At 41.9% G+C, this 13,212-nt stretch overlaps 1 protein-coding gene across 1 annotated transcript; it reads left to right on the forward strand.

The window, feature by feature from the left end:
* The first annotated feature begins 3,228 nt into the window (after window positions 1–3,228).
* On the forward strand, window positions 3,229–9,795 carry LYG2 (lysozyme g2). Its single transcript, XM_065927436.1, has 5 exons — window positions 3,229–3,273; window positions 5,691–5,831; window positions 6,599–6,795; window positions 7,702–7,840; window positions 9,677–9,795. Exons 1-5 carry the CDS (start codon window positions 3,231–3,233, stop codon window positions 9,793–9,795), a joined length of 639 nt encoding a protein of 212 aa, XP_065783508.1. The 5' UTR covers window positions 3,229–3,230.
* The last annotated feature ends 3,417 nt before the right edge of the window (window positions 9,796–13,212 follow it).

Here is a 13,212-nt window from a genome sequence, read left to right on the forward strand (position 1 = left end):
CCGAAGAATTGGTGCTTTTGAACTGTGGTGTTGGAGAAGACTCTTGAGAGTCTCTTGGACTACATGGAGATCCAACCAGTCCATCCTAAAGGAATCAGTCCTAAATATTCATTGGAAGGACTGATGATGAAGCTGAAACTCCAATACTTTGGTCACCTGATGCAAAGAACTGACTCATTTGAAAAGACCCTGATGCTGGGAAAGATTGGAGGTGGGAGGAGAAGGTGATGACTCAATGGACATGAGTTTGAGTAAGCTCCGGGAGTTGGTGATGGAGAGGCCTGGTGTGCTGCAGTCCATGGGGTCGCAAAGAGTCAGACATGACTGAGCGACTGAACTGAACTGACCTGATGACTGATTTGGGCTTCCTTGGTGCTCAGAGGTAAAGAACCTGCCTACCAAAGCAGGAGAAGTAGGTTAGATCCCTGGGTCAGGAAGATCCCTTAGAAGAGGAAATGGCAACCTGCTCTAGTATTCTTGCCTGGAAAATCCCACAGACAGAGGAGCCTGGTGGGGCTACATTCCTGGGGCTGCAAGAGTTGGACATGTCTTAGAGAATAAACAGCAACAACATGGTTGATTCAGGTCACTTTATAGCAGAAACCGAAACAACATTGTAAAGCAATTATATCCCAATTTAAAAATAAAATTTGTAGTAGAGTCTGAAGTCAGGCAGGTTGATTCCTCCAGTTCCATTCTTCTTTCTCAAGATTACTTTGGCTATTCGAGGTTTTTTGTATTTCCATACAAATTGTGAAATTATTTGTTCTAGTTCTGTGAAAAATACCGTTGGTAACTTGATAGGGATTGCATTGAATCTATAGATTGCTTTGGGTAGAATAGCCATTTTGATAATATTGATTCTTCCAATCCATGAGCACGGTATGTTTCTCCATCTGTTTGTGTCCTCTTTGATTTCTTTCATCAGTGTTTTATAGTTTTCTATGTATAGGTCTTTTGTTTCTTTAGGTAGATATACTCCTAAGTATTTTATTCTTTTTGTTGCAATGGTGAATGGTATTGTTTCCTTAATTTCTCTTTCTGTTTTTTCATTGTTAGTGTATAGGAATGCAAGGGATTTCTGTGTGTTAATTTTATATCCTGCAACTTTACTATATTCATTGATTAGCTCTAGTAATTTTCTGGAAGAGTCTTTAGGGTTTTCTATGTAGAGGATCATGTCATCTGCAAACAGCGAGAGTTTCACTTCTTCTTTTCCTATCTGGATTCCTTTTATGTCTTTTTCTGCTCTGATTGCTGTGGCCAAAACTTCCAACACTATGTTGAATAGTAGTGGTGAGAGTGGGCATCCTTGTCTTGTTCCTGATTTCAGAGGAAATGCTTTCATGACCCACCTCCCAGAATATTGGAAATAAAAGCAAAAATAAACAAATGGGACCTAATGAAAATTAAAAGCTTTTGCACAACAAAGGAAACTATAAGTAAGGTGAAAAGACAGCCCTCAGATTGGGAGAAAATAATAACAAATGAGGAAACAGACAAAGGATTAATCTCAAAAATATACAAGCAACTCCTGAAGCTCAATACCAGAAAAATAAATGACCCAATCAAAAAATGGGCCAAAGAACTAAACAGACATTTCTCCAAAGAAGACATACAGATGGCTAACAAACACATGAAAAGATGCTCAACATCACTCATCATCAGAGAAATGCAAATCAAAACCACAATGAGGTACCATTACACGCCAGTCAGGATGGCTGCTATCCAAAAGTCTACAAGCAATAAATGCTGGAGAGGGTGTGGAGAAAAGGGAACCCTTTTACACTGTTGGTGGGAATGCAAACTAGTACAGCCACTATGGAAAACAGTGTGGAAATTTCTTAAAAAACTGGAAATAGAACTGCCATATGACCCAGCAATACCACTTCTAGGCATACACACTGAGGAAACCAGATCTGAAAGAGACACGTGCACCCCAATGTTCATTGCAGCACTGTTTATAATAGCCAGGACATGGAAGCAACCCAGATGCCCATCAGCAGATGAATGGATAAGGAAGCTGTGGTACATATACACCATGGAATATTACTCAGCCGTTAAAAAGAATTCATTTGAATCAGTTCTAATGAGATGGATGAAACTGGAGCCCATTATACAGAGTGAAGTAAGCCAGAAAGATAAAGAACATTACAGTATACTAACACATATATACGGAATTTAGATAGATGGTGGCGATAACCCTATATGCAAAACAGAAAAAGAGACACAGAAGTACAGAACAGACTATTGAACTCTGGGGGAGAACATGAGGGTGGGATCTTTTGAAAGAACAGCATGTATATTATCTATGGTGAAACGGACCACCAGCCCAGGTGGGATACATGAGTCAGGTGCTCGGGCCTGGTGCACTGGGAGGACCCTGGGGAGTCGGGTGGGGAGGGAGGTGGGGGGGGGATCGGGATGGGGAATACGTGTAACTATATGGCTGATTCATGTCAATGTATGACAAAACCCACTGAAATGTTGTAAAGTGATTGGCCTCCAACTAATAAAATAATATTTAAAAAAAAAAAAAAAAAAAAAAGGAATTTAAGAGTCATAACAGCTAAATGTAATGTTGTAGTCTTGATTGGACCCTGGTTTAAAAAATCCAGCTATAAAATATATATGTGGTAAATTGAATATGAATTGTGTTTTATGCACTACTAAGAAATATTTGTTAATTATATTAGTAGAGATACTGGTGTTGTGGTTATCCTAAAATATTCATATTTTTATAAATGTATATTAAATGTTTAGAAGTGAAATGTCATGGTGTCTGAAATTTACTTCAAAAGAATTCATAAATAAAATGTATGAAGCAAATATGGCAAATGTTAAAAACTTAATCTAAGTGATGGCTGGTGGATGTGTATTATATGGTTCTCTCTTATTTATCTCTGAAAATCTTTATAATAAAAAGATAAAATTAAAAAAAAAAAAAAAAAAAAAAAAAAAAATAAAATTTAAAAAGATGTTCATGGGCTCATGTCAGTACAAAAGCTGGTTAAAATGAGTTGGGAGTTGGTGTTTAGGATAGAGAGTGATCCAATGAACTGAGTCTATGAGAATAATATCTTGGAAACAAAAAAAGGGCACTAAATTGAAAAGAAACTTTTTCAAAGAAAATCAAAACTAGTTTCTTTAGGAAACTTTCAAGTTTTAAAATTAACCAGTTTCTCTTTTGAATCACCACAGGTGCTGGAGGATACGAGTCACCACCTACCATGCTATCTTTTGCCCTGTTTGGGGGCCTTTTTGTCCTCATTGGTAAGTCCTTGATTGACATTTATCGCTGTTTGCAAGGTGTCCACAAAAACATCTCACCCCATCCAGCCCAGTCATAAAGCAGAAATGGCTGTGATTATATGTCATGGGGTTGGGGGTGGGCTCTCCTGACAGGCCCAGCCATGAGTCAGCTGCTTATTTCTATAATTAAGAGTGTTTTCTTGCCAAGCAAGTGGAGGTGTTATCAGTGGGAGATTATGGAACCGTGCTTTGTGAGGCAAGACACATGAAGAGAAAACCGTCAATTCTGGACAGTAAATAAGAGTTATATGAGTAAATAGAAAAAAATCTAGTCTGGGAGGAGTTTAGAAGAAAGAGTTCACATTCAGTCAGTATGGTGCGACCAAAAAGGCATCTGGGGAGGTACAGGACAGTAGAAGTGCTTCCCAGGTGGCACTGGTGGTAAGGAACCCACCTGCCGATGCAGGAGATGAGAGAGATGCAGGTTCAATCTCTAGGTCGGGGAGATTCTCTGGAGGAGGACACAGCAATCCACTCCAGTACTCTTGCCTGGAGAATCCCATGGACAAAGGACCCTGGCAGGCTACAGTTCATAGGGTTGCAAAGAGGCGGATATAACTTAAATGACTTAGCATGCATGCATAGAGTTTTTGTTTTTCATTTTTTAGAATGTCTTTTTCTCTATTTGATGTAATTTATTTTATTATAGAAATATTCATAAGATCAAAATAGACTTCAAGAGTGGAGTGGGAGGTCAGTTAAGAGGCTGAACATTAAACCAGACCAGTCACGATGCTGGTTTTGGCTATTGTGTTAGCAGATGTGATGAGAAGTGGTCAGATTCTGGATATGTTTTCTGTCTGCACCCTCACTCTCAAACCCCATGCTTCAGATTTTTTTGAATTAAATAATTTATTTTAATTGGAGGCCAATTACTTTACAACCCATGCTTCAATTTTACATGTGATCTGTGTCATGGGACTCTGTCCATTCATTCACTCATGTGTATTTCACACACACCCTGTAGGCACGAATACTGTAAAACACCAAGGGCCAAGAGGGGAGTCAAGGCGATGCTCCTGCTCTCTGCCTCACATGGGAATCCACACAGCTTAAAGAAATGTAAGGGCTTTGCTGGTTTATGCTGCTTCTATAATCTAGATAGGCTTTCTCAGCATCCCCGGTTTATTTGATAGTTTCACTCTCTGCCATTTTGGTTCACTTTTTAATTCCTTTTTTGTCTGTTTGTAGATGGGAGAGAGAATATTATGCCTATATTTTTTATTTGTTTTGATGAGTTTTGCTGTTTAAAAATCACATACTTGTGAAGAGTTAATCTTTAGAGTTGCTTTGCTTTCCTTTGAAGATAAATATTACCTAACTTATCTGCCTACCAATGTGGGGTTCCATCCCTGGGTTGGAAAGATCCCCTGGAAAAGGAAATGGAAATCTGCTCCAGTATTCTTGCCGGGGAAATCCCATTGACAGAGGAGCCTGGTGGGCTACAGTCCATGGGATTATAAAAGAGCCAGGCATGATTTAGTGACTAAAGATTTGCAAGGAAGAGTTCCACTGACTTTGTGCCTAATTCTAAGAAAGTCTCTAGAATTTATACTGTCTGGTTAATCAGAACTAGATCTATGGGAAAAGGGTAAAATCTACCTCTCTAGTTAAAAACACCATTCACAACACTAAGTGAAACATAGATTTTTACAGCAAATGTTTTAACAAATATAATTTCTTACAAAAAAATTTGTGGTCTTAAGGCACAATTCAGCCATCCTAAGAACTACTAGAAGAAACTTTTCAACTTATAGACAAGCTTCTTATCTCCTTCAGTAAATAGAAACTCACTTCATAATAACAAAATAAAAAATAAGAATAGATTTAACTTAAATTTTATGGTAAGTTAAATTTTATTTCCAAGTTTCTTAATTAGACTTAGATAGAAACTCAACTTTGCAGTAAAATGATATCAAATTACTAAGTGAATGATACCCTTCTTTCTTTAAGCGAATGATACTCTTCTTTCTTATCTTCCTAAACAAAAGCCATTATGAATTCAGATGTTTACATTTCCAAAAGCACTTGTGTCAGAGGTGTCTTAAAAATTTTCTCCAAGTTTTTACTTAAAATTTTATTGGCAGTTTTCATTCTGATGAAGATTGCAGCAAATGTTTTTGAGACCTATAAGAACTGATTGTCATAATACTTCGGACAACGTTTAAAATTAAGGGTAGTATTCAACTTTTTAAAGGTTGAACTAAAGTGGGAAGGGGGAATCTTCTGTTCTGTTCTGTCTAGTGAGTCATTCTGGGGTTTGGAGGGGGGTTTGGGAGGATTAAGCCTATGGCTTTGCCATTGGTTTAGTAATACTCATAAGAGCAACTTGAGCTTGAAGTTGAAGGCTTCATGTGAATTACCATTCTGCCCTACAGGCACTTCTAGGGGCTCACACACCTTCACTCACACAATGAGTCCTCGCCTGCACTTCCGTCTATACCATGGCTGCTACGGCGACATCATGACCATGGACACCTCTGGTGTCCCCTGTGATAACACCAGGCTGATAGCCTGCGGTGAGTGTGAGGCCATGCCAGCATCTGGCTAGCCTCCTTTCATCATTTTCAGATTCTTTCTTAGGAAGTAGCTTAATTTTGAGAAGTTCATTTTTATAGCTGTATTATCAAAATTAAAAACTAGAGGAAAACAGAATCCTGACCCATCTAACAAACTTCTTCTGTTTTCCCTTCATCCTTTCCAAACCTGATCTAGATGGCGTTATTTCTACATATTAAAATGATTGCTTAAGTAAAATGTCAAATTCTGGCTTTGTTTTTTGGTTTGTTGTTGTGTTTACTTCATGTTACAACATGAACGTTTGAGGCAAGGCTCTCTGTATGTCCTCTCTTGGTCTTCTGTTCTGAAGACTTCTTACGTTGTCTCAGCATTAGCATGTCAGAGTTTGAAGCAACTGCAAGGTCAATCTAATCCTACCTTCCAATTTACAGATCAGACAACTGAGGCTTAGCAAGGAGGAGGGACTTCTCAAGGTTCCGGGGCTAGGTAGTAGCAGAACCAGACTCAAACTTAGGTTGGCTGACTTCACGTCCAAGACGTCCCCTCTTGCACCAAATGTGGCAGAAAACAGAAGAACAATAAAGAAAGTGGAAGTGGTATCCATCTGGGACTATGGACCTTTCCGGGTTTATGCAGAGATCAAAAATGTCCTAAAACGGTTGTCCCAAGCCTGAGGGGCTACAGTCAGGAGCTGTGGCTAACTTATTAAACTGAAAAAGAGTTCTCTTATGAAGTGGACAACACCATTTATTTTATATTGACGCAGGCATCCGTGGTTCTGAGATGTTTGCGGAGATGGATTTGAAGGCCTTACAGTCTTACCAAATTCTGATCAAAGAAATTGGACTGCGGCATTGTGTGGACCCTGCTCTCATTGCAGCCATCATCTCTAGAGAAAGTCACGGTGGAACCATCCTGCTGAATGGCTGGGACCACACAGGACTTAAATTTGGCCTGATGCAGGTACTCAACCAGAAGCTTTCCATCAGCCCCACTCCATCCTTCCTGATAGATTATTTGCAATTATCCTAGGCTTTCAAACACTGATACTTGCATGGTTTCTGCTGATAATTCTGTAACATGTCAAGATATACCAGTTATTTGATATCTTTAAAAAAGTATCTTACGAGTTTTATAACTACACTTTGCAATGAATACTACGCAATGCACTTAAATTGAGAAAATCTTATAAAAAAGGGTACTATTACCAGTATTCACTTGAGGTTCGTGAAATAGTAAATTTCATCCATGTAGGTTAAAACATTATAATGAAGTCCTACTTGAACCAAATTGTTCATTAGGCAATTTGGAGGAAGGGGACACAAAATTTCAGAATATTTTCTTCCAGGCTTTTATTATTGTATTTATTTTTGAAGTCATATTTAATTATTTTTTGGCTGTGTCACACAGTTTGTAGGATCTTTGTTCCCTCACCAGGGATTGAACCTGGGTCCCAGAAGCGAAGTCACCAAATCCCAACCACTGGACCACCAGGGAATTCCACCAGGCTTTATTTTTAATGGTCTGAGAAACCCAGACTTCCAGTCTCCCCACTTAGAAAAAAGATATTTTTGACTGTAAATATCTAGGCTTTGGGTGCTCATTATTTGTTTTAAAACAACTTTTTCCTTTATTTATTTGTTAATATTTGAGTGCTTAACTAAAACTATGCCACACCCAGTTCTCCCAAATCTCACTTTGTTTTTCAGACTCTTTCCTGTGAAAGAAAGGACATTTAGAATTGATTCTGTGGAAACAGAAAAGGGGCAAGGCGGTGCCCATGACCTTGAACATAAGGAATAGAAATCAGGACAGCAGAAACCTGTGTTGCTCCAATCAGATGCTGACATTCTTATCTGAATTTTCTAGCTTGATAAAAATATTCATCATCCTGTTGGTACCTGGGATGGCAAAGAACACCTTTTGCAGGCTGTTGGGATTCTCACAGACAGAATTAAGGCAACCCAGAAAAAATTCCCCAGCTGGAGTGCGGCTCAACACCTCAAAGGTAGGCCAGATGTGCAGTGCTCTGTTTAGAGAGTGGTGAGTAAGAGCCCTGAAGGCCGGTGTGCCCTGGGGATTCCTGGGTCTGTGCCCACCGGGGCAACTCTGGGCCTGGGAGGAGCCTGAACGCTCTCTGAAGCACTGAGCTCCCTGGAGTGGTCTTCTTTTCTGCTTCCGTTTCCTTCTGCCAGACGTTGGGGTTCCTTTTACATCTCTCCCTGGTTCTCCTTTTTTAAAAAAACATTCATTTCCTTATGGCTGCGCTGGGTCTTCGTTGCTGCATGCAGGATTTTCTCTGGTTGTGGCAACTGGAGGCTGCTCTCCGGCTGCGACGTACAGGCTTCTCACTGTGGAGGCGTGGTGGGCGGGCTCTCGGCATGCAGGCTTCAGAAGTCGCAGCACATGGGCTCAGTAGCTGTGGCTCCGGAGCTCCAGAGCACAGGCTCAGTAGTTGTGGTTCACAGGCTTAGTTGCTCTCATGGCATGTGGAATGTTCCAGGACCAGGGATCAAACCCGTGTCCCCTGGCTTGGCAGGGGATTTTTAACCACTGGACCACCAGGGAAGTCTTCTCATTGGTCCTTGAGCCACTGAGTGATGCCCTGAAGTTTAGTGTGATGGTTTAAAAGAATGTTTGCCTTTCTCTGATGGTTTTTTTCCCCCTGGTGCAAGAAACTGTTGCACACTTTCTGAACTGTTGGGATACATGTTCACCCCGTGAGCATCCTCAGTGACAGCAGGGCTCTAAGTATCATGATGTGTCCAGGGGAAGATGCCTTCTAGGCTGATCACAGATCACCTCAGGTTCAGTGTCTCCCAGACCGAATTAACTCACTTTGCCTGCTTGCTTAGTCATACCTGACTCTTTTCAACCCCACGGACTGTAACCCACTAGGCTCCTCTGTCCATGTGCTTTCCCAGGCAAGAATACTGGAGAGGGTTGCCATTTCCTTCTCCAGGGAATCTTCCCAACCCAGGGATCCCACATCTCTTGAGTCTCCTGCATTGGCAGGTGGGTTTTTTACCAGCTGAGCCAAGGGGAAGCAAAGTAACTCACTAGCCTCCCATTATACATTTGCTTTTTCTTCTGTATTTTCTGTCTCTGTGGAAGGCACCGTAATATATCCAGTCATCCTGGCCAGAACAACCAGATTGTTTTCTGAGGTTCCCTGGTTCCTTCTCCTTTTATATCCAACCATACCTCCTTTGGACCCATCATTTGCACTTACCTCTCTCCTTCCACACTTTACAGCCTGATTTTTGAATAAACAGTTTCTATATTCTATTTCAATGTCCTAGGAGGCAGGGATCAGGACCAGGGGTCTTTTTCTCTAGACATCCAAGAAGAGCATGGTTATGTTAAACACATGAGTAACTATTGAAGATTAACCTCCTAGGGTATATAACACACACATGCACACTGCACGCATACCCCTACAAAGAAATGAGCATGTCTCGGGCATCACTGTGCAGCGTGCAAGTCAGCGTGGCACCCTTCCTGGTGCACAGTAGTTGCTTAAAAACATTTATTGAATGAATGAGTGAGTGAATAAATGAGTTATTGAATGACTGAGACAATGTTATAAGTATTCTCAGAGTGAAGATTGGTAAAGAAATGAGAAGCAAATCTGACTTCTGCAGCACGAAAACAAAAGCCTCTAGAAAAAGAGAGACAGAAGGAAAGCAATCTGGAATTTCCTCAGTGACTCTTGAGGAAATAGATCGTTTCAGGAGGGGAAGAAGGGGGAAAGAAGATCTGGGACTGTGCTTTTGGAGATTTGCTCATAGCTTACTTCTGCTGAAAGTTAATTTTTCAACCTGAACCTCTGGTTTCATTTCAGGTGGTCTCTCAGCCTTCAAGTCAGGAACTGAAGCCATTGCCACCTCCGCAGACATACAGGATGACTATGTCAATGATATTTTAGCCCGAGCTAAATTCTACAAGAAACACGGCTTCTAAACAAAGCTCCATGGCTAGGCCAGGCCGGCAGGTACTCATACCGCCCCTTTGAGGATTTGATAAGGTGTGTTGTACCCAGTGCTGGCAAAGAAATGGTTACACTTAAGACAAAAAATCCATTTCCTACTCTTCTTCATGCAAATAAGCATAAAAAAAAGGAAAATCTCCCCAGTTCACATTATGGTTCCCGTGAGATATATATAGATATATGCATAATTACTGTGCAGTAAAAGTGAATATCATAGTAAGTGATGTATTCTTACCATATTCTTAGGAATAAGCCTACCTATTCCAGCAGGGCCTCATTTTAGCCCACAATTTTTCTTTTCTTGACTACACCACACGGCATGTGGGATCTTAGTTCCCTGAGGAGGGATCGAACCTGTGCCCCCTGCAGTAGAAGCAGAGTCTTAACCACCGGACCACCAGGAAGTCCTAGCTCATGATTTCAATGCCCACCTACTCCCTGTCTTACCAGAATTACTAAGAAGAGAGCCTGACCTGAGCCTTGGACCTCCTCCCAGCATCTGCTCAAGCCCCTAGAGCTTTGCTTGTGAGGGATGCCTGACTCATAAGCCAACCCGGGAGATGGTGGAGAAACCGTCGAATTCCCAGGGTGGAATTCGAGCTCCCTGGGTACCTGAGAGCCAACCTCGGTGAAGCTAATCCTCCTCAAGGGACGTACAACGCATCCCTCAGGCCCACTCCTGCCTCCTATGTCTTCTTCCTCTTATTTGCTGAAGACCCAGCGACTGGCTTCTCTTCTTCCCTTTTTTGTTGGTAGTTGCTGCCACATGCTCTTTCAAGGGGTCAATTCTCCACAAAACGTGGCTGAAGATAAGCATATTGGGTCTGAATTTGTTATGGTTCTTGGGAGCAAGTAAAAGCCAATACTTGAAATTTTAAACAATAAAAGGAAATTACTGAAAGACTATCAAAAGGCTCACTGAGCCAATGAGGAGACCAAGGACAAGAAGAGGAACCGGGCAATTCTGGACTCTGGGTAGCAGGAACCAGCTGACCATGCTTTGTAGCACCCCACTGCATGAATGAACTAGTGCGCTCACTGCATAAATGAACTCCAACGCCTTTTTCTCCCATCCTTTCACCACTCTGTTTCACTTTCATCATACAAGGAGAGAGACTCTGATGGACTATCTCAGATCATACACATACCTAGGAGCTGGCTGCTTTGCTTTTTGGTCTTGCTCAGACCACTACCATGGAGAAGAGACATTCCTCCTGAAGGAAACCTCAGGTAGAGTGTGGCTTTTACTTCCATACTCAGGAGAAAACACCAGTAACGTGTTGGATTGTAAAGTTCTCAAAGTCCCTGCCAATAGGGTCCCTGCTGGGCCTTTAGCTTCCTTCAGAGATGTTTGATGAATGTTTCTAAGAATCACTTATTTTTCTGAGGAGGAATCAAAATCATACCCACCTGACTTCCCTGGTCCAGTGGATAAGAATCTGCCTGTCAATATAGGCGGCAGGGGTTTGATCCCTGGTCTGGGAAGATCCCACCTGCTCTGAGACTACCGAGTCTGTGTGCTGCAACTGCTGAGCCCTTGTGCCGCACAGCCTGTGTTCCACAGAAAGAGAAGTCACCACAATGAGGAGCCCTTGCACTGCAACAAAGAGTAGCCCCCTCTCACCGAGACTAGAGAAAGTCCTCGAGCAGCAACCAAGGCTCAGCACAGCCAAAAAAAAATCATACCCACCTACATCTGAGCCCCCTTGGAGAAAGCCAGGTAAACCCTTCTCTGCTCAATGACCTCTCAACCCTGCTGAAGATTTGACCCAGGCAGAACTGGGACCCCTGTGTTTCACTAGGGCAGAGCCAATAGTGTGATAGCCCTGCAGTATGCAGGCCAACATCTTCTATGATCAGATGAGGGCCATGCTGTATCAGCTGTTAAATATTTTGATTATTATCTCTGCATAGAGGCAATCCAGGACACTCTTTAAACATTCACATTGCTCAAGAGTGATTTCTTCTGTGGGGGAAACCATAAACATGTTCTCCATTTAATTGCAAACTCCTTCAATGTCTCCACTAAAACAATAAAGTACACCCAGATGAGATCATTTCAAAATAATTTAAAAACAAGAAACAGTATGATGACTTATGACTGAAATACCAGATGTTGTAAAGTCCATATTTAAGGTGTCTTAGTTAGGTTACCATAGAAGTAGACCCTGACCCTGACCCTGACCCTCAGGTGCAGGTGGTTTATTTGAGTGATGCAGGGAGTGCTGGTATGAAGTGACTTGGGGATACAGGGAAGGGAAGACAACTCATAAAACGTATGTCATCAAGCCGGCTACCACAGTGGGCACTGGAGTTTGGTCCTCCAAGCAAACATCAAGGAATTGTACAAAACACACACTGCAGAATTATTAATATTACACTCTAGGGACAAGGAGCTGAAGTATTTATGCATCAGCTTCTAAGAACCATTAACTGAGATATCTGCCTGTTGAGGGGAGAGCAGTTTAATTCTTTGCTCTTCCGGTCTGCCGTGCAAGTAGGCGGTATACTTACTTGCACTTCCAGGTAGACGTCGATGTGCAGATCCTGGCAGTTGGAAATCAATTAGAATCCTGAAATGTCTAGGGACATAGAAAGGCCCTTGCTTGCATATGGGGCACTCTCCAGAAAACCTCTCTCTAGCCTGTGCTGTTGCTTCAGTTGCATTCAACTCTTTGCTAGCCTATGGACTGCAGCCCACCAGGCTCCTCTGTCTATGAATTCTCCAGGCAAGAATACTGGAGTGGGTTGCCATGCCCTCCTTCAGGGGATCTTCCCGACCCAGGGATTAAATCAATGTCTCTTATTTCTCCTGCGTGTTCGCTCACCGGTCAGGGAACTAAGATCCTGACCGTCCCCCCGACCCTGAAACAAACCTCACAAATGCCTGAAAGAGAGGTTGACTTTAGTCAAAGGAACACAAAGAAAGGCCTGGCCAATGAGGGAGACAAAACACAAAGAACAAAACACAGATTAAAGTGTGAAAGGAATTATGCCATGTGGACATTCCTGCTGCTTGGGTTCACTCAATACATTCCTCAGAAAAGCTATACTGTTTACTTTTAAGAAGATGAAAGGTTAAAACATGGCTGAAGCTTTAAAAATGTGAAGGGCAGAAAGGGATGGGGAGGCGTGGTTTCTGATTGTGCCTTTGAGGTTAAAGAGTCTGAATGCTTTACAACAGGGGTCCCCAACTTCCAGAATCTAATGCCTGGTGATCTGAAGTGGAGCTGATGTAATAATAGAAATAAAGTGCACAATAAATGTAATGCACTTGAATCATCCTGAAACCACATCCCTACCCCCAGTCCGTGGAAACATTGTCTTCCAGGAAACCGGTCCTTGGTGCCAAAAAAGGTTAGGGACCACTGTTTTACACGCATCTGCAG

Source organism: Muntiacus reevesi, chromosome 3, assembly GCF_963930625.1.
Source record: "Muntiacus reevesi chromosome 3, mMunRee1.1, whole genome shotgun sequence".
In the NCBI taxonomy this organism is placed as follows: domain Eukaryota; kingdom Metazoa; phylum Chordata; class Mammalia; order Artiodactyla; family Cervidae; genus Muntiacus; species Muntiacus reevesi.

Coding starts and splice junctions, on each gene's coding strand:
- LYG2 (XM_065927436.1), top strand. CDS start 3,231: ATGCTATCTTTTGCCCTGTTTGGGGGCCTTTTTGTCCTCATTG. Junction 5,832..6,598: donor CACCAGGCTGATAGCCTGCG/GTGAGTGTGAGG, acceptor ATATTGACGCAG/GCATCCGTGGTTCTGAGATG. Junction 7,841..9,676: donor TGCGGCTCAACACCTCAAAG/GTAGGCCAGATG, acceptor GTTTCATTTCAG/GTGGTCTCTCAGCCTTCAAG.